General features: G+C 41.2%; 1 protein-coding gene across 3 annotated transcripts in view; it reads left to right on the top strand.

The window, feature by feature from the left end:
* Positions 1-207: 207 nt before the first annotated feature.
* The window catches only part of LRP5 (LDL receptor related protein 5), a 248,622-nt gene continuing 233,270 nt past the window's right edge, over positions 208-15,559 (top strand). For 2 of the 3 annotated variants that reach the window (XM_073347077.1, XM_073347076.1), the window contains exon 1: positions 208-445. In XM_073347077.1, coding sequence (XP_073203178.1) covers positions 352-445 — 94 coding nt within the window. In that variant the 5' untranslated portion in view covers positions 208-351. The remainder of the gene's footprint in view (positions 446-15,559) is intronic. The other variant, XM_073347078.1, reaches the window with a different exon arrangement.

The raw sequence follows: 15,559 nt of genomic DNA, 5'->3' as shown, positions 1-15,559 counted from the left end.
TGGGGCCTAGCGGATACAATGGTGCGGGCCCCCTCCCTGCGGGGGCGGGAGCACACGGCAGCAGGCGGGCTGGAAGGGGCGCGGGCTGCTGCCCCGCACCGGGCGGGGCGGTCCCTGAGCTGGCGCCCGGCTCCTCCTCGGGCTCGGCGGAGGGAGGATCCCAGCCCCCTCCCTCGGCGGCGGCGGCGGCGGCCGGGCAGAGAGCAGCGAGCGAGCGCACGGAGGAGGAGGAGGAGGATCCTGGCTCTGGCGAGCGCCTCCCTCCCGCTCCCAGCCGAGCGCAGCGCCCGGAGCATGGAGCCTGCCTGAGACGCTCCGCGGGCTCCGGCGGCTGCTGCTGCGGCGCACAACATGGAGACGGCGGCGGCGGCCGCAGCCCCGCCGCCGCTGCGGCTGCTCCTGCTGGCCGCCGCGGTGCTTCAGTGCCACTTGGGCTCGCTGCGGGGTGAGTGGGGGGCGCTCCCGGCGCCGGGCCCCGCGGGGAGCCGCTGCCTTTTGTTGTTGACTGAGAAACTTCCCAGCTCCCCGGGGCTGCTGCCGCTGGGGCCGCGGGGCTGGAGAGGTGGGAGCTGCGGAGCGCCTGGGACCGGGGCGCTCGGGGCTGGGGATCCGGCACGGAGGGGGCTGGGAAGGGGGGCAGCCTGCAGCAGGCTGGAGGCGCAGGGCGCCTGGGACAAGGGGAGGAAGGGGTGTGGGAACGGGGATCTTGGGGGGGGGGGTGCTGGCGGGGGGGAGCGGGGAGGATGTGTGGCAAGTTGCTGTGTTTTGTGAGGAGTTTGTTTCCCTTCCCAAAAGGAGATAGGGACGGGGAGGGAATCCGAGGGTCCCACGCACGCAGGGGGGAGGAGAGGCGAGGCGCGTGTGGAGGGCGATCCTTCCTTTGGAGCGGGGCACGAGGATTATGTGTCCCCTTTTGGGGGGATAGGTATTAGATGGACCCTGTGGGGGTCTCCTTTCCTTGCTGGCTAGGGAGTAACCTGGCCGTAGCTCCTTCTGAAAAGCTGTTCCCCCCTCCCCAAGGATCAACTAAGAGGTGGCTTCAGTAAACATGTGTATTTTAAGTAGCAAGACAAAAGTTTGTTCTTTTCCCCAATGCTTTGCGGCCTCAGCCAGTGATTTCTCTGGGGTTTGGAGGAGCTGGTGTCGGGTGTCAATCACAGGCGGAATCAAACTTTTGGCAGCGTTGGAGTGGGGGTGGGGGGAAAGGAGAGAAGCTTTCTCCCGCCCGCTCCCCCCCCCATTTTAAAGTTGAAAAGGAAAAACTTGCTTGACTTGTGAAATGTAACACTTAAGAAAACAGCCTGTTCTGAGCAGATCTAAGGAGAGTAAACGCTGAAGAAACATCCAGCCTTAACTGCAGCCAGCGTTTGTTCCTGTCCCTGAGCATGAAGTCAGTCTATCAGGCACAATTCCATCTCCAATCATTGGGTGCTTTCACTCAGAATCTCCCCATTCCCCCACTGGGTGTGTTTTTAAAATCTCAGTTCTCACTTTGCATTGATCCACTTTTGTTTTGACTGTCCTTATTTTCCCTCCCAATCTTTGCTTTCCCATTTCAGCATTAGGACTTGCAGGGGGCTTTCCCAATTACATTTTATAATCTTCACTCCATTCAGTGCACTAAACAAATGCTTGGCTTTGTGTTCTTACAACCCTGCATGAAGACAGTTGTTTTCTCTCTTTGCAGTACTCTAAGCAGTACTTTGAAGTAACAGGATAATAATTTAAAAAATCCCCTCCCCCCCAACAGCCATGAAAAAGGGTCTGGGATTTGCTCATCTGTTTTCTTAGTGCATGCTGCTTTAGTTCTGCCTTTGTACCATTGCAGACAGGGACTCCCAATTGCATACAAGAGACATAAGACACAGCCACTGCTGCTTCTTATCTGCTTGGATACTTCACCTCAGCACTTAGCAAACTGAGGTTTAATAGTTGCAATTTCCTAGGTAGTTTAGAAAATGTAGCAGTGGCCAAGATTAACAGAACATCACCTCAGGGTCTTTTTTATTGGGCCATCCGCTTTTTCAAGCCATCTGTAGTGATCAGAACTGTCATTTAATACAAGAGGTCTGACCAATTTTCTCCAGAGCCATCATTTTCTAATTTTAGTCAGGGCTATCTATTGCTGTACATTAAAAACTATTTATGCCCTTGTAAACAAGAGATGTCTCTCTCCTCCCAAAACATTGAATCTCTTCATAAACTAGTAAGTCCAGAAAGTCAGTGAAGTCTAGAGTTGAATCACTCAGAATTAATTTTTAAAATGCTGCACAAAATGTAAAGAGAGAACTTACTGTGGATTGTTCACTTTTGGACATTTCTCTGTGTTTAAAGATGTCCATATTCCCAGTTGACTCTGAATTTAAATGCAGAACTTTAGAAAATGGAGTCCAATCTACAGTAGTCTTGAATGGGGAAAGATGAGGCTATAAACAAGTCTGGGGTTACCTTCTCAGATTAACTTGTTGACAGTTCATCTTTTAAATAACATATTTCAAAGAGTAAACAAATGTAGTGTTCACTTGTGAAGTTTTCTGAAAAGAGCATTTATAAGACGTTCCTGAATCACAACTAATCACCTCTTCTTTCAGTTTTGAGACTAGAAATGATTGTATATATCAAGATGTTTCTATAGAGACTATGGGACATGCAAAAGCCTTTTGTCCAAATGCACTTGTGGTTGTGTGTTTTTTTTTTTTTAAATTAGCTAATGGGGCTTAGTTCTGAATCCTAATTACACGACTTCTATTTTCTGACTAACATTTGGTGTTACTGTAGATTGAATTGAATGGGACTTCTGAAGACAGCTCACCTGTCACTTTTTTCTTTTTTATAAAAGTATGAGCAAGCTTCCTCAACTATATGTTATCTTCTGTTTTATGGCTGGTATACACTCTGTAAACATACTAGAAATGTCTGAAACATGTAACATACTCCATATTACTACCGCCAAACACTATTCATATTGTCCGAATTATATTTCAGTTCCCAAGATCAAAGGATATTTTTCAAAGTTTGAGATAAACTGGTCATAAACACTTTTATAAAGAAGCTTATGTTTTAAGCTTCCATTCCTTGAGATCCCTGATTCTGTAAACAGCACATGTGTAACTTTAAGCGGGTGAGTAATCCAATTGACTTCAGTAGAACTACCTGCTTAAATCACTTAAATGGAAATACACATTTGCTTAAAGTTAAGCAGATGCATAACTGTTTCCAGGATTGGGGACTTAATTTTATTTTTTCCTATAAAGTTTTAGCAAAAGTTTAAAGTATTATGATTTCAATATACAAAGACAAAATAATTTTGCTACTAAGTAAATTTCTTGCTCCGAACATGAAAAAGTCAAGGTTTGTTATTTTAAAGTTTAAATATAAGGATAAAGCTGCATGAGTCATGAATTGACAAAACAAATAATAATGAAATGTTGCAGTTGGACACTTCCTTGAAAGGAGACATTTTTCTTTAGAGGGACTCTTGCATGTTTAGCAACAGGAATTTTCAGGTGAGGAGATATTAACCTGTGTTGTATGCTTCTTGTCTGTAAATATTTGATGGCGAAGACCTTTAAAGATGTCTTATTCTTGTACTTTGTATTGCCCTGTGGAATTTGTATGTATCATTTGATTTTTTAATTATTTTTTTTTAAAATCAGAAAGTAGTTGGAATCGTGCTTAGTTGTGATTATTTGCTTAAACTCCAGTAGCAAAGAAGTAAAAACCATGAGTTCACAAAAGTTCGTGGGTAACAATTGTATGCAACATTCTAGCATATTTTCCCAAAGTTATGAATACATATTAGTTTTAAAGCTTTTTTTTCTTTTTAGGGCTATGAACAGTTCCTTGTTACTAAGAGAGATGAGTTTTTATAGAGAGAGGGAGAGCGAGAGAAAGAGGAGGAGAGGTTCTTGTGACCAAAGAAGAGATTACATACATCTGAGAGCATACTTGACTGATACGTTATGGGAAACAAAAAGATACATTTGGAAGTATACTTAACATGGTCATTAGATAGTATGTGTATTGCCAGTTACAGCCTAAAACTATTTAAGCACAGATATTCCAGCCAAATTGTGACAGATGTTGACTTGGTAAAGGAAAATTTGGGGAGAGGCAGGTTATGTGGGAATCTTCATCTGAGTTTCAGTGCAATTTAAGTGTATAACTGTTCTACCAGTCTGCCTTCGTAGATGCTTCAGTACCCTACATGTGATACAAAAGGGCTGTTGCTAAATGCATAAGGAAGAAAATATTTAGACTTAACTATAAAGTTTGTCATTCTGATATTTTAAGAGCACTCTAACGTTTTTCTGCAGACAAAGGATAACGACTTTAATTGTCCATCCTTTAAAAAGTTTAATTTAGGCATCAGTTTGAAGTATGACTTCATCTGTTAGTTCTGGATGCTTTAAAATTACTCAACATGAATCTGTACATAGTGCATAAATCTATGAGACACATTACGCCAATACTGCAGAACAGTGGGAATGTATTAGGTTAATGTCCTAGCATGAATTTCACCACTGCAGCTTGCTGTATTGAACCACTTTCTCAGCTGCTTTAGCTCTTATCTGCGTAGACAGTTGATTCACATTCAGACCATATTAGTTAATAAATCAAGGTTTTAATTTTAAACAAACTGTAGATTTGTATTAACTGTAGAATATGAATGCCTTATATCTTCTTATCAAGTTCAAAGCAATTTTGTGACAAATGCAGCAAATTGGGTGTTTTTTAAAAACTCTGCGCTCCTGGTTATTAGCACTTGTTGTTAACATTGTATATTAATATTTTACAACGTTAAAGTGAAAAATACCCATCTGTGTGTATATGGCTTATAAATTAGGTATGCATCATTTTTTAGTTTTGCTTCTCATTAAAATATAGTCAACAGTGTACACTGAGAGTAGGATAAGCTGTCCACTCTCTCTCAAAGCAGAAATTAAATGAAAGAAGGTCCAGAATTTGTAGTGTGTAGAAATAGTTCTAATGAGAACAATATTTTATTTTTTAAGCTTCATGTTAGATTCATGTCTTATTACACAGCATCGCTTGAAAATGACCTGCAACTACACAGAAGAGAATGTTGAATTAATTCTTAATTTATTTTGAGAAGTCTACTCATTGCATAGCACTTCTCATAATATAGAGCAAGAAAATTACCTCTCACAATGTCTCCTTGTGTCTTTGGCCTTAGAGCTATTAAACATGCAAGATCTTTTACTTCCGCAGGTGCAGAATTTCTCATGGAAGGTGTTAAGGCTGAGAAAACATAAAGCTAAAAACAGTTCAAAGAAACACAGTTGTTATTGTGCACTGTAGATCTGTGTGTGTGATTTCACTGGGAGTTTCACCTAAAGAAAGCAGGTAGAGTACAACTCCTCATTTGTACCAGAGGCCATCAGAAATGCAGTTGCATTCAACAGAAAATGGGGGTATTATTGTGCTTAGAGAGTCAAGGTGCATGGTTGATTTTCCTTTCTGACTTGGAAGTGCTGTATTACTTTCAAGCAAAATGTAACCAGAAACACACTAATTATTTGTTCACTTTGTATATTGGCTGGGGATGTTGAATGGCCAGAGCCACAAGGTAATTGGTCCTTTTGGATGTGACAGATATGTACACTTTCCTGACAGATTCCACAGCTGGGACTTCATAACTGGAAAAACACTTCTGGATATCCCTACATCTGTTTTGTAAGACTGAGGAAAGCTAGGGGTCGAGGCAAAGGATAATAAAAGTAGCTTTTGGGGTGCAGGGATGGCGAGAGACAGCTGGGGTAAGGGGGAGTAGAAAAAAGAACAGTTGCAAATTGCCCTATAGCTCCTGCTCGGTGGCTGTTGGGCCACAAAAAGCTGCTTCGGGAATTTTAAAGATGGGGTGCTTGGGGGTGAGGTCAGGGAAAAAGTTAATAAGGGTTCTAGCTTCTTGCTACTATTTTTCTGTTTGTGTGTTCTCCCTTTGCTAGCTGCTACGTTGCATAGACGTGGCCAGTGTGCACAGTCACACCAGTTTAACTAAAGATGTGATTTTAAATTGATTTAGTTAAACCCCAGTGTGCCTTTTGTGGGTTTTCTTAAATCAGTTTTAAGCTTGATTGATAGCAGTTTAGCTTTCCCCCTCTAAATGTGGTGGAACTGTTATAACTAGTTTTAAACCAATATATACCTGTCCACACAGGCTCGTTGTGGAAGAACACATTGTATAAGCATCTACAAAATTGGTTTTAATTAAATGAAATAGTAAGAGGGCAGATTACACCAACAATTAGCCCCAACAGCAGTTGCAAAGTGAAAGAACCACGGTTTTATCAACTAACTGGGGATTAAGGTGTTCACCACATCAAAAAGTTCATAAAATTGTGACTTCACAAAATAACCGTGGGTATGGTGCATAAGTTGCGGTATGGTGCATAAGTTGCAGTATGATGCACTGCATTGCTTATTTCTTTTCCGTCAAACCTCTGCAAAAGGAAAGGAGGACTTGTGGCACCTTCGAGACTGACCAATTTATTTGAGCATAAGCTTTCGTGTGCTACAGCTCACTTCATCGGATGCTGTAGCTCACGAAAGCTCATGCTCAAATAAATTGGTTAGTCTCCAAGGTGCCACAAGTCCTCCTTTTCTTTTTGCGAATACAGACTAACACGGCTGTTCCTCTGAAACCTCTGCAAAAGGTTTTCCAATGCAGTGAAGACTTCAGAAAGTGAAAGAATGTGACTTTTTCTTCATTGGCATCCTTTTGTTATGTGATCCCCCCCCCACCCCCCGGTTTGTTGAATAACTGATTGTAATATTGGTGTTCATAAAATCAGGGTTGTACTGTAGTAGAGTTAGAGGTGTATTTGTCAGATGGTTGAATGCCCCAGAAGCGTGCACCTATAACTGCTAATGCACACACTGCTGTGGCTTAATGTTATAACAGCAGTTACTGAATAATACTGTTACTGAATAATACTTGACACTTAAAATTTTCGAAGTGCTGTATAAATATTAACTAATCCTAAGTACCCCCGTGAGATAAGGTTATCATCTTCCTCTTACAGGTAGGGAAACTCAGGAGGACAGCTTAAGTGACTCACCTAAAGCTATAGAGGCTGTCTGTGGGTATGTCTACATGGGAGCTGGAAAGGTGTAAATTCCGACTTGAGGAGTCATAGTTGCACTAGCTCTGACCTTTTGGGTAGCTTACTAAAAATAGCTGCAGTGGTGGGAAGGCCTGCCTGCCCCAAGTAAGCACCCAGGGTCTTGGACAGGCTTGTGCTTGGGGCAGCTAGTCCTTCCCACAGCTTGCGCTGTTGTGGCAGCTAGACTTCTGCTTTATTGAGCTAGCTTTTTGAGTGCTTGTGCGGGAACCAGGAATGTCTCATCAAGCTGGAATTTACACTTCCAGCTCCTGTGTAGACATACCCTGTGTTAAGAGCCAGAGTTAGAATTTGGGAGTGCCTTCTCTCCTGCTCCGGCTACTAGACCATGCAGCTTTGCTAGATTAGTCAGCTGCTATATGAAAATACTGTGTGAAAAGAATATTGTTGCAAACCTATCTTGAAAACTCAAAATAGTATTTATTTTGGGGTGGGCGTGGCTAGTATTTTAAATTCTAAGTTGCATATCCATTGCGAAAACGTGAAGATTAAAATAACATTTTACTTTGTGCAATAACAGAAAGTAGGGAAAGTATTCTGATAAAATGGGAGTAACTTTCAGATCTACCCAGAGGGAAATACCGTAGGCACTGTCATACAAAAAGTATTTTTCTACTAATTTTGGGGCTCCATTTCAGTGAAAGTTTTGCCTTGGTAAGGAGTTTAGAATTGGGCTGTTGGGTGGTGTTTTAGAGTTTCACAGCATTTCATGCTGATGATTCCATGTTTTTCTTTTTTTTCCTCCTATGAAGTTATTCATAGATATAAACTGATTTAAATTACACAATATTATTGCAGTTAAAATAAGTGGATATTAACTTGAATACATCACTTACCTGCACTTTTGAAAGTACTTGATTGACACGGTAGTAATGGTGTGACAGTAATGCTAAGGGGATTTTTGAATCTGAGCCTACGAAAGCAGAGAGAGATTTGGAGTTAAAGGATGGGTGTAATTGAAGACAGCACTTTCTCCTGGTTGTAACTTGTTACACTTAGGATTTGAAAAAGTCTGAGGCAGTGTAATGTGGTGTCCAATACACATTTACAAACCTATGGACAGTGGGGAGATGCTGAGGACAGAATGGAAGCACTAACTGCACTTCCTGGCTTTTGTGGGTTGGTCAGGCAGGTAACATTAGTATAACACAATTTTTTACGTATCCATTTATTTCCTTTTCTTCTATGTCAATACTAGTTTAAACCGAAGCAAAAGAAACAGGGGTGGGGTGGGAAGACAAATCTCCATGGAAATGTACAGTGGATTATAATCTATAATCAGTGGATTATTGACCTGGTTTCCGAGCTTTTACGGAATATCATGTCAACAAATGTTCTTGTATGTTAAACAATACTATCTAGAATCTGTTTTGTGTGCTAATTACATCTAGCAATAATTCTGTATGCTTTTGAAAACTCAGTATTTTGTTTGGTTTTAAAATACAGAAATGTATTTACCTGCAAATTTTTTTTTTAAATAAAAGATACTGGAGTTTTATATGAACACACTGGAACTTCTCTAAATTAAAAGTGACCAAATCAATCCGAAAGCATACTCTTTTTCTCTTAAAAAGACATGTTTGGTCACCTCAAGTAACACATCCTAGTGAGAATTAGACTGTTCTGAATTAGCTGCCACGTGTTACACTCCCCACCTTCCATTTTGCTGATTATTCTTGAGTAAAGATTTAGGCTTTGTCTGACTGTGAGTCATAAAATACACCTTGGGTTAACCCAACCCTGTGAGCGATAGTGTTTTGAAGTAGCTGACACATGCCACTTTCTGACCTAAAGCTTTATATCAGCACAAAATGCTGCCACCCTCGCCCCACTTCCATTTTGCAAATGCTCTTGGAATAAAGAACTGGGTTTCATGTGGTGTAAATGACAAAATACTTCTGAGGTCACCTCACGTGATGTGCCCCTGCAAATGTTAGCCCTCTCTGAAGTAGCTGACATGCATTGCTCCCTGGCTCTAAGTTTTGTTTCTTTCCAGTATGCACACTCACACTTTCCATTTTGCAGACCCTCCAGTAAGGAATCGGCTGTCAATGACAAAATACTTTCTGGGTCTTTTCAGATGATACATCTACACAATCATCTGACCATTCTGAAAATTCCTGTGTATGCCACTCCTTGATCCAGAGCTTCATTTGTGTGCACAGCTCTGGCCTGTCATGCAGTGCCTCTCCATCACCTCCTTTTTTTTTCAATAATGAGCTAGAGTTTCAATCGACATAAGTGAAAAGGTGTCCCCTCGTGGCCTGTCCACACAGAAGTTGGACTGTTCCAAAGAGACTTGAACATAGCACTTCTGACCCAAATTTTTGTTTCTGTGCCTGGACTGCATCATTCCACTCCCCTTTCCATTTTGAAAATGATGCTTGAATAAGCAACGTCATTTAACCTGATGTGTAAATGTCGTCTCTGGTTACTTCACCTGAAATGTCTGTGGGACCATTAAACTGTTCAAAGCTTCAAACTCTGCAAATGGTGCATGGTGCTGGCCAGAGTGAATCCTCAGTTCAGGGAGAGACTCGTTCTGGGGTCTTCCAGCTGATCCAGTGGTTGTGCAGATGTCATTTGTGGAAAAGTAGTTTGCCATTTATAGTCAGTCATTTCCTTATTCAAGGAGTATGTCCATTGTGGAAAGTACTGGTGGTGTGATATGTGATGGCATTTTGTGCAGGTATAAAGCTTTGGCTCAGGGAGTGACGCGTGTCAGCTATGAAGCAGTCTGATGATCATAGGGATGTGTCATTTGGGGTTACCTCAGGCATTTTATTTCTTATGTATCCACACGTCTCAGCTCTTAATTCAAATTAAGAGAAGAGGCAGCTGCAACGTATGGGATTGGAGGCTTGTTTGCATCTCAGAAAAGCATATTCTTAAAACCATGAATATATATTTTTATAAAATTCTATCTTAACTTATTTGGGTGAAATTAAAAAAGAAAATTAATTTGGCCTTTGAGTAAGAAACTGAGAATATGGAACCAACTTCAGCTTTGCTTTTTGACAGAGTTGTTAACTCATGATAAGAGTGGAGGGTTATAACCCGAATACAGCTGACCTGTAATTCTGACACAGGGGACTGCATGCATTGCATACTTAATATTTTTCTTAGCTGCTGTAGGTTAATACAAAATCAGAATGTTGTTTTGCCTAACTTTCGTAGCTGCTGAATTGGAAAACGATGATCTTTTATTTGCTAGAAGGGAAAATTTTTGTCCATTGTATTATAAACCATTCAGTATCATATGTATATTCAGTCACAATAATATTTGTAAAATGGATATTTAAAGTAGCTTCTGAAGCATTAATTTAAGGAGTATTTTTAGGTGTAATATACCTCTCAACTGCACCTCATTTCAAGGCAAGTCACTAATTTTAGGCCCAAAGTTAGCTATGTTCTACACAAAATTGATGTCCCTTCATTTTAATTGTTGAAAATGATCTACTCAGAAATAATCATGAAACTGAGGTTAGAGAGACAGAAATCTGCACTACAGGAATTAATGCCCCAGCATTTTAACATTCCAGCAGAATAATTATTGTTCCTCGTTTTGGGGTTTTGTCACACATTGCATCCCGCATTTGGGCATTGGCTGCCTGAGGCATAATGTATTAAACAGAGTGGGAAATGGATTAATTTTGGAAATCTGTATTGATAAGTTGTCTGAACATCTGGTGTGAATGTGCAGGGATGGCCGATTAAACTGCAATTTTGGCATTCTTGTTCCCAAATGAGAGTGAAGATGCTAAAAATGCCCCTGAGTAGAATTTTCATTTCTGAGGTCTGTATAGCTGTAGATGATATAAAGCCTTGTACATTGTATGCATATGACTAGTTGGGTAAAAGACCTCTCTAGCCATGGTGAAGTTTTGGGTGTCTGGGTTTTAACAGCTACTTTTTACAGTCTGGATATAGTTAAGAATATTGCTTCCCCAGGTCCAAAACTTAACTTGCAGGTGTTCAAGTGACAGAATGTGTACTTTCAGAAATAGTTAAATCAACAGCTGGACATACTTAGCTGAGCTACACGTAGGGAGTTTTAGGTAGGGTTGGGAAAATAAAAGAAAAACTAGTGAAACCTTAATACATTGTACTTTAATCATTTGCAAGTCTCCCTCCTTTCCCCCTTCCAAAATTCACTGAGCCTGGATTTTCATTTCATCCAGTCTAAAAATTTTAGATCTGTTGCTCCCTCTGGGAGTCAGAAAACCCCACTACACTAGGTGGCAGCTCCAGCTTTGGAATCTGCTAACAGAAAGAGAGCCTTCTCTGTGTAACTTTTTGAAAGCTGTATTTCCAAGTGGAAAATGTAGTAGATCTGGCCATTGTTTTAGCTGGGTGTGAAAAATGAAAACCCCTACTACCCCCAACAGGTGTGGGTTTTTAAATTGATTTCATTTGACTGTATTGCCTTTCTGTGTTTGGTTTCTATGAACATTCTAGCAAATGGTATTACTGGCAGAAATGTGCAAATAACAGCAAGATTTAAGTAAACAGAGGAGAATACTTGCACCAGGCAAATTTTTGAATTTGTGATTTGTAACTATTATCCTCTTCTGATCAGGGAACAGAAATATGCTATAAGTTTCATGCAAAACTAACCCATACCACTTGAATTGTATATACAGAATTCTTGCTGCTGGTAAGCTCATGAACAATCTGTAACCCCTGACTTGTTTGTAGCAATTATTTGACAATTTCTATGAACAATTAATACGTTCAGGAAAATAGCTGTTTGTTCATGGGCAACTTGTGGCCCAAAAGACTAAATATGTCGAATGCTTTCATTCTGAAATATTTTTCCAGCTCTAATAATTTCCATTGATCATTATTACCAAATCAACCTTTGCAACTGAAAAATGAAACACGCAAGTGGGAAATTTTTCAAAGGGCAGAGAGTTGGGCACCTAACTGCAATTTGTGCCTTTCTTCCTCCTCCTCCTCCCAACATGCTGTTTTAAAAAAAATAGTTGCTTTGGGGTGACCTTTTCCCTCTTGCAATGAAACAAATCCAGAATGGTGATTGCGAAACTGATGTGGCAGCTGCCGGCTAATACTTGCATCATTCTGGTGTTTGCAAATTTCAGTGTTTTGATAAGTTTTGCAGTCATTTTGTGCAAACTGGAGAGGTTCTATATAAGCCAACAGAATGGGAAATGCCTGGCTTTTACTTAAAAAGACTGATCATTACTCAGAGCTAAAATGTTCTACCAGACCACTTTATTCCCCATGGTAGATACATTTGTGCCTAGCAGTGCTGTAAATGAGCTGACATAGGCAGGAACAAAACTTCCTTAATGTGTTGGACTTGATCTTAAACTGGCTGGATTAGACTCAGTTGGATAAAATAGGGGGAGGAGATGCTTTTTGGAAGGGGGCTGCTAGTACCTGTGTACCCTCAACTTGAGGCCTTTTGTCAACTAGTTTCTCCCACTTCAAGGTTTTGTTCTGTTGTGTGGTGTCTGACTTGGGCGGAGAGGAGGTTGTTCAAAGCACAATTTTTGGCCAGCATTCCAACCCTGCCCTTAGTCCTCAACTCATAATCCTTAAGAAAGGCAGTATTGCCTACTGTATAGAATGCTGGACTGGAGCTTGGGAGATATTAGTTCTGTTCCTAGCTCTGCCACTGGTCTACTGGATGGTGTTGGGCAAGTGGTTTCTCCATCTGTAAAATGGGATGATATTTAAATGGTACTCCTGAAAAGTACTTTGAGATCTGCTAGTGAAAAGCACTATATAGGAACTAAATATTATTAATCTCGCATTACAAAATACACACAAAATTGGGAAGTCTTCTGACAAGACATGCGTATCATGACTGTGCATTGCTTTGCTTTCATGTTGCAGCCCTTCTGTGTTGTTAGAAATAAGTGAAGTTGCAGGCAAAGAGGTGTAAGAAAGGTTTGAGACTGCAGAGAGGCATGTGCTTTTCTGGTAGCAGCCTGTCCCAGTTTCCATGCTTGAGCTTCTAGTTTTACACCACACTAGGTCCCTCCTGGAACCTGGTCCTCTTTTTCCAGATCCACTCGTTATACTACATCTTCCTCTTAACTTGTCAGCATTTTTGTTGGTTTGTAAGCAATTCAGGGCAGGGAACTTGACACATTGCGTATCTGAAGAGCTAACCGTGCCAATGGCACAATTATGTATGTGCATATTCGGACAGAATGGTCAAGGTGATCAGTCTTGGGAACTTGTTGGGTAACTTCTGCTCCTTATTCTGAAGGGAGGAACATGGGCCAGAAAAGCCACCTTCCCATCTGTAGCTGGTGTCCTTCCCTCTTGTGTGCAGACCTAATAATGACATTCACACCTTTTCGTCTCTAGTTCAGATTACGGGTAATGAGCTCTACTTGGACTATGCATGAAGACCACTCTGGAACTCCAGCTAATGAGCAATATAGTGGGACCTGCTTTTTATTCAAGGTGGGCAGATAAGAGCATGTTACACCCTTGATCTGTGCTCTGAATTACCTCTCACTTCACTTTTTGGTGCAGCTGAAGGTCTTGGTCATTATCCATAAAGCTTTAAATGGTGTATGTTTCAATTACTTCGGGGATTTCTGCATTCTACCCCCACTACATCCTGCTGTGGCAATTGGTGTTGATGGGATTACTTTGGTCATTGGTCCCCAGGGTGGAACTCATAGCATCTGGGGGTAGAGCACTTCTGGTGCTGGGGTCCTCGGTGGGAGAGTTCACTCAGCCAGAGTCTTGCCATTCCTAGGGAATGATGCAAGCCACTTCTTGTTTTCTCCTAGCAATGAATGTTGGAATCTCTGTAACCGTTGGTGTCTCACCTGGTTATTACTTGAGGCTGATTTTTTTGAGGAAGTTTCAGTGGGTGGTGAGTGAGGATGTGGAGGATTGTTCCCTATTTTAAGAATTGTGGAGCAGGAGTAACACTGTGTGTGACCCCAGGAATAACACAACCTATTTAGTCCCCCAAGTTATTCCGTTTCCTGATCATGCAGTCCCTACGTACAGCAATTTTTCATTGGTTTCAATAGCAGGTGCATGTGTGTAAATGTTGCAGGGCTAATCCAGAATGTATTTGATAGATTTAGGTAAGGATTGTGCCATTGCTTTGCACTTGCCTGAATACGCAAACCAGGTAGGATCAATGTCATCTGGGTACATAAAGGAATTTGTTTCTTTCTAAAGCAAATTACAGTAGCTAGAGGGTATCTTGACTTTTTTTTAACAGGTTCTTTTGTCATCTATTTAGTAACACCTTGTGGTTTAGAAGTCAACTTTGGTAGCAGATGAAGTTAAATCAGAAAAAAGCACTCTTCTTCTGGAATAAATTACCATATGGGAAACTATAGTTTATTCTCGTCATTTCCCATGTAAACCATCTCTAAAGCTAACAAGCATACTGTAGGCGTTTGTGCACTGTATAATAGATTTATTTTCGAGAGTTTGGTCTATTCTGCTGTTCATGGTGGGTTCTAAATTGGTTCACTATTGCTAGTTATTCAGACCAGTGCATCTGCTGAGATCAGCAAAGGAGTTCTTGGTGCAAACACCTACCTGCACACTCTTGAAGCTGAGGATCAGATGTTTTTGGTGAAATGTGCCTGCTTTTGACCTTTGACAATCCGCAAATGCCCAAAGTAACTGACCTTCAGAGTACGTGACAAGATGTATCTCTTAGGCCAAGCGGCTGTTTGACTATGGGCCATTGCTTGCCTTTAGCACATAAATACTATGGTCGTTGAGTCATTAGTTATTACTTTAAGTAGATGAAGGGGATGTTCTATGCTGCCTGTCGTGGTTGGTTTAAATAATTTTGCTTGGTTTTGAATTGGAGCCCAGATGCTGCAGAGATAGGTGCATTAAAAGCAATGAACTAACATATGTGAGTTTAAATGATGGTTTAACCACTGTTTACGTTGTAGGCAATCTGCTTGTACAACCGTACTCCAGCTATTTGTTTATGTATGTGACAAAATGAGAGAGGGCTTGAAATAGGATCTTGCCCTCCGATGAATACCAGCATGGTATTTGATTTTGGGTCACTTCTGCTGACTGTGAGATTATTGCTCCTTGGGTAAGCCATCATATCTGCAGAACCTCATTGATTCAGTAAAGCCTTATAACAATTGGGAGACCATGAACTACTACTAATGAAAAGCCTGTGCGTATTTACTTGAGTCTTAGGCAGCAAAGGGCACATGTGGAGGCTGACAGGCTAAAACTATGATCTGCCAGCTGCTGTGTTCTGGATTACAACTGCATATACCCAAAGCTTTGTCCCCACTTTGCAGGGTTGCTCCTTTATTGGGAGGTACAAGTAGAATGCTGAATTTTACAAGAATCCTCCCACGTGGTGCAGGAAGCAGAAATTTGTAATTTTAAATGCACGGCTTGCACACAAGAATATAGCAGTCACAGGT

This window comes from Lepidochelys kempii, chromosome 6, assembly GCF_965140265.1.
Source record: "Lepidochelys kempii isolate rLepKem1 chromosome 6, rLepKem1.hap2, whole genome shotgun sequence".
In the NCBI taxonomy this organism is placed as follows: domain Eukaryota; kingdom Metazoa; phylum Chordata; order Testudines; family Cheloniidae; genus Lepidochelys; species Lepidochelys kempii.
This window is presented reverse-complemented; position numbering and strand designations above follow the sequence as displayed.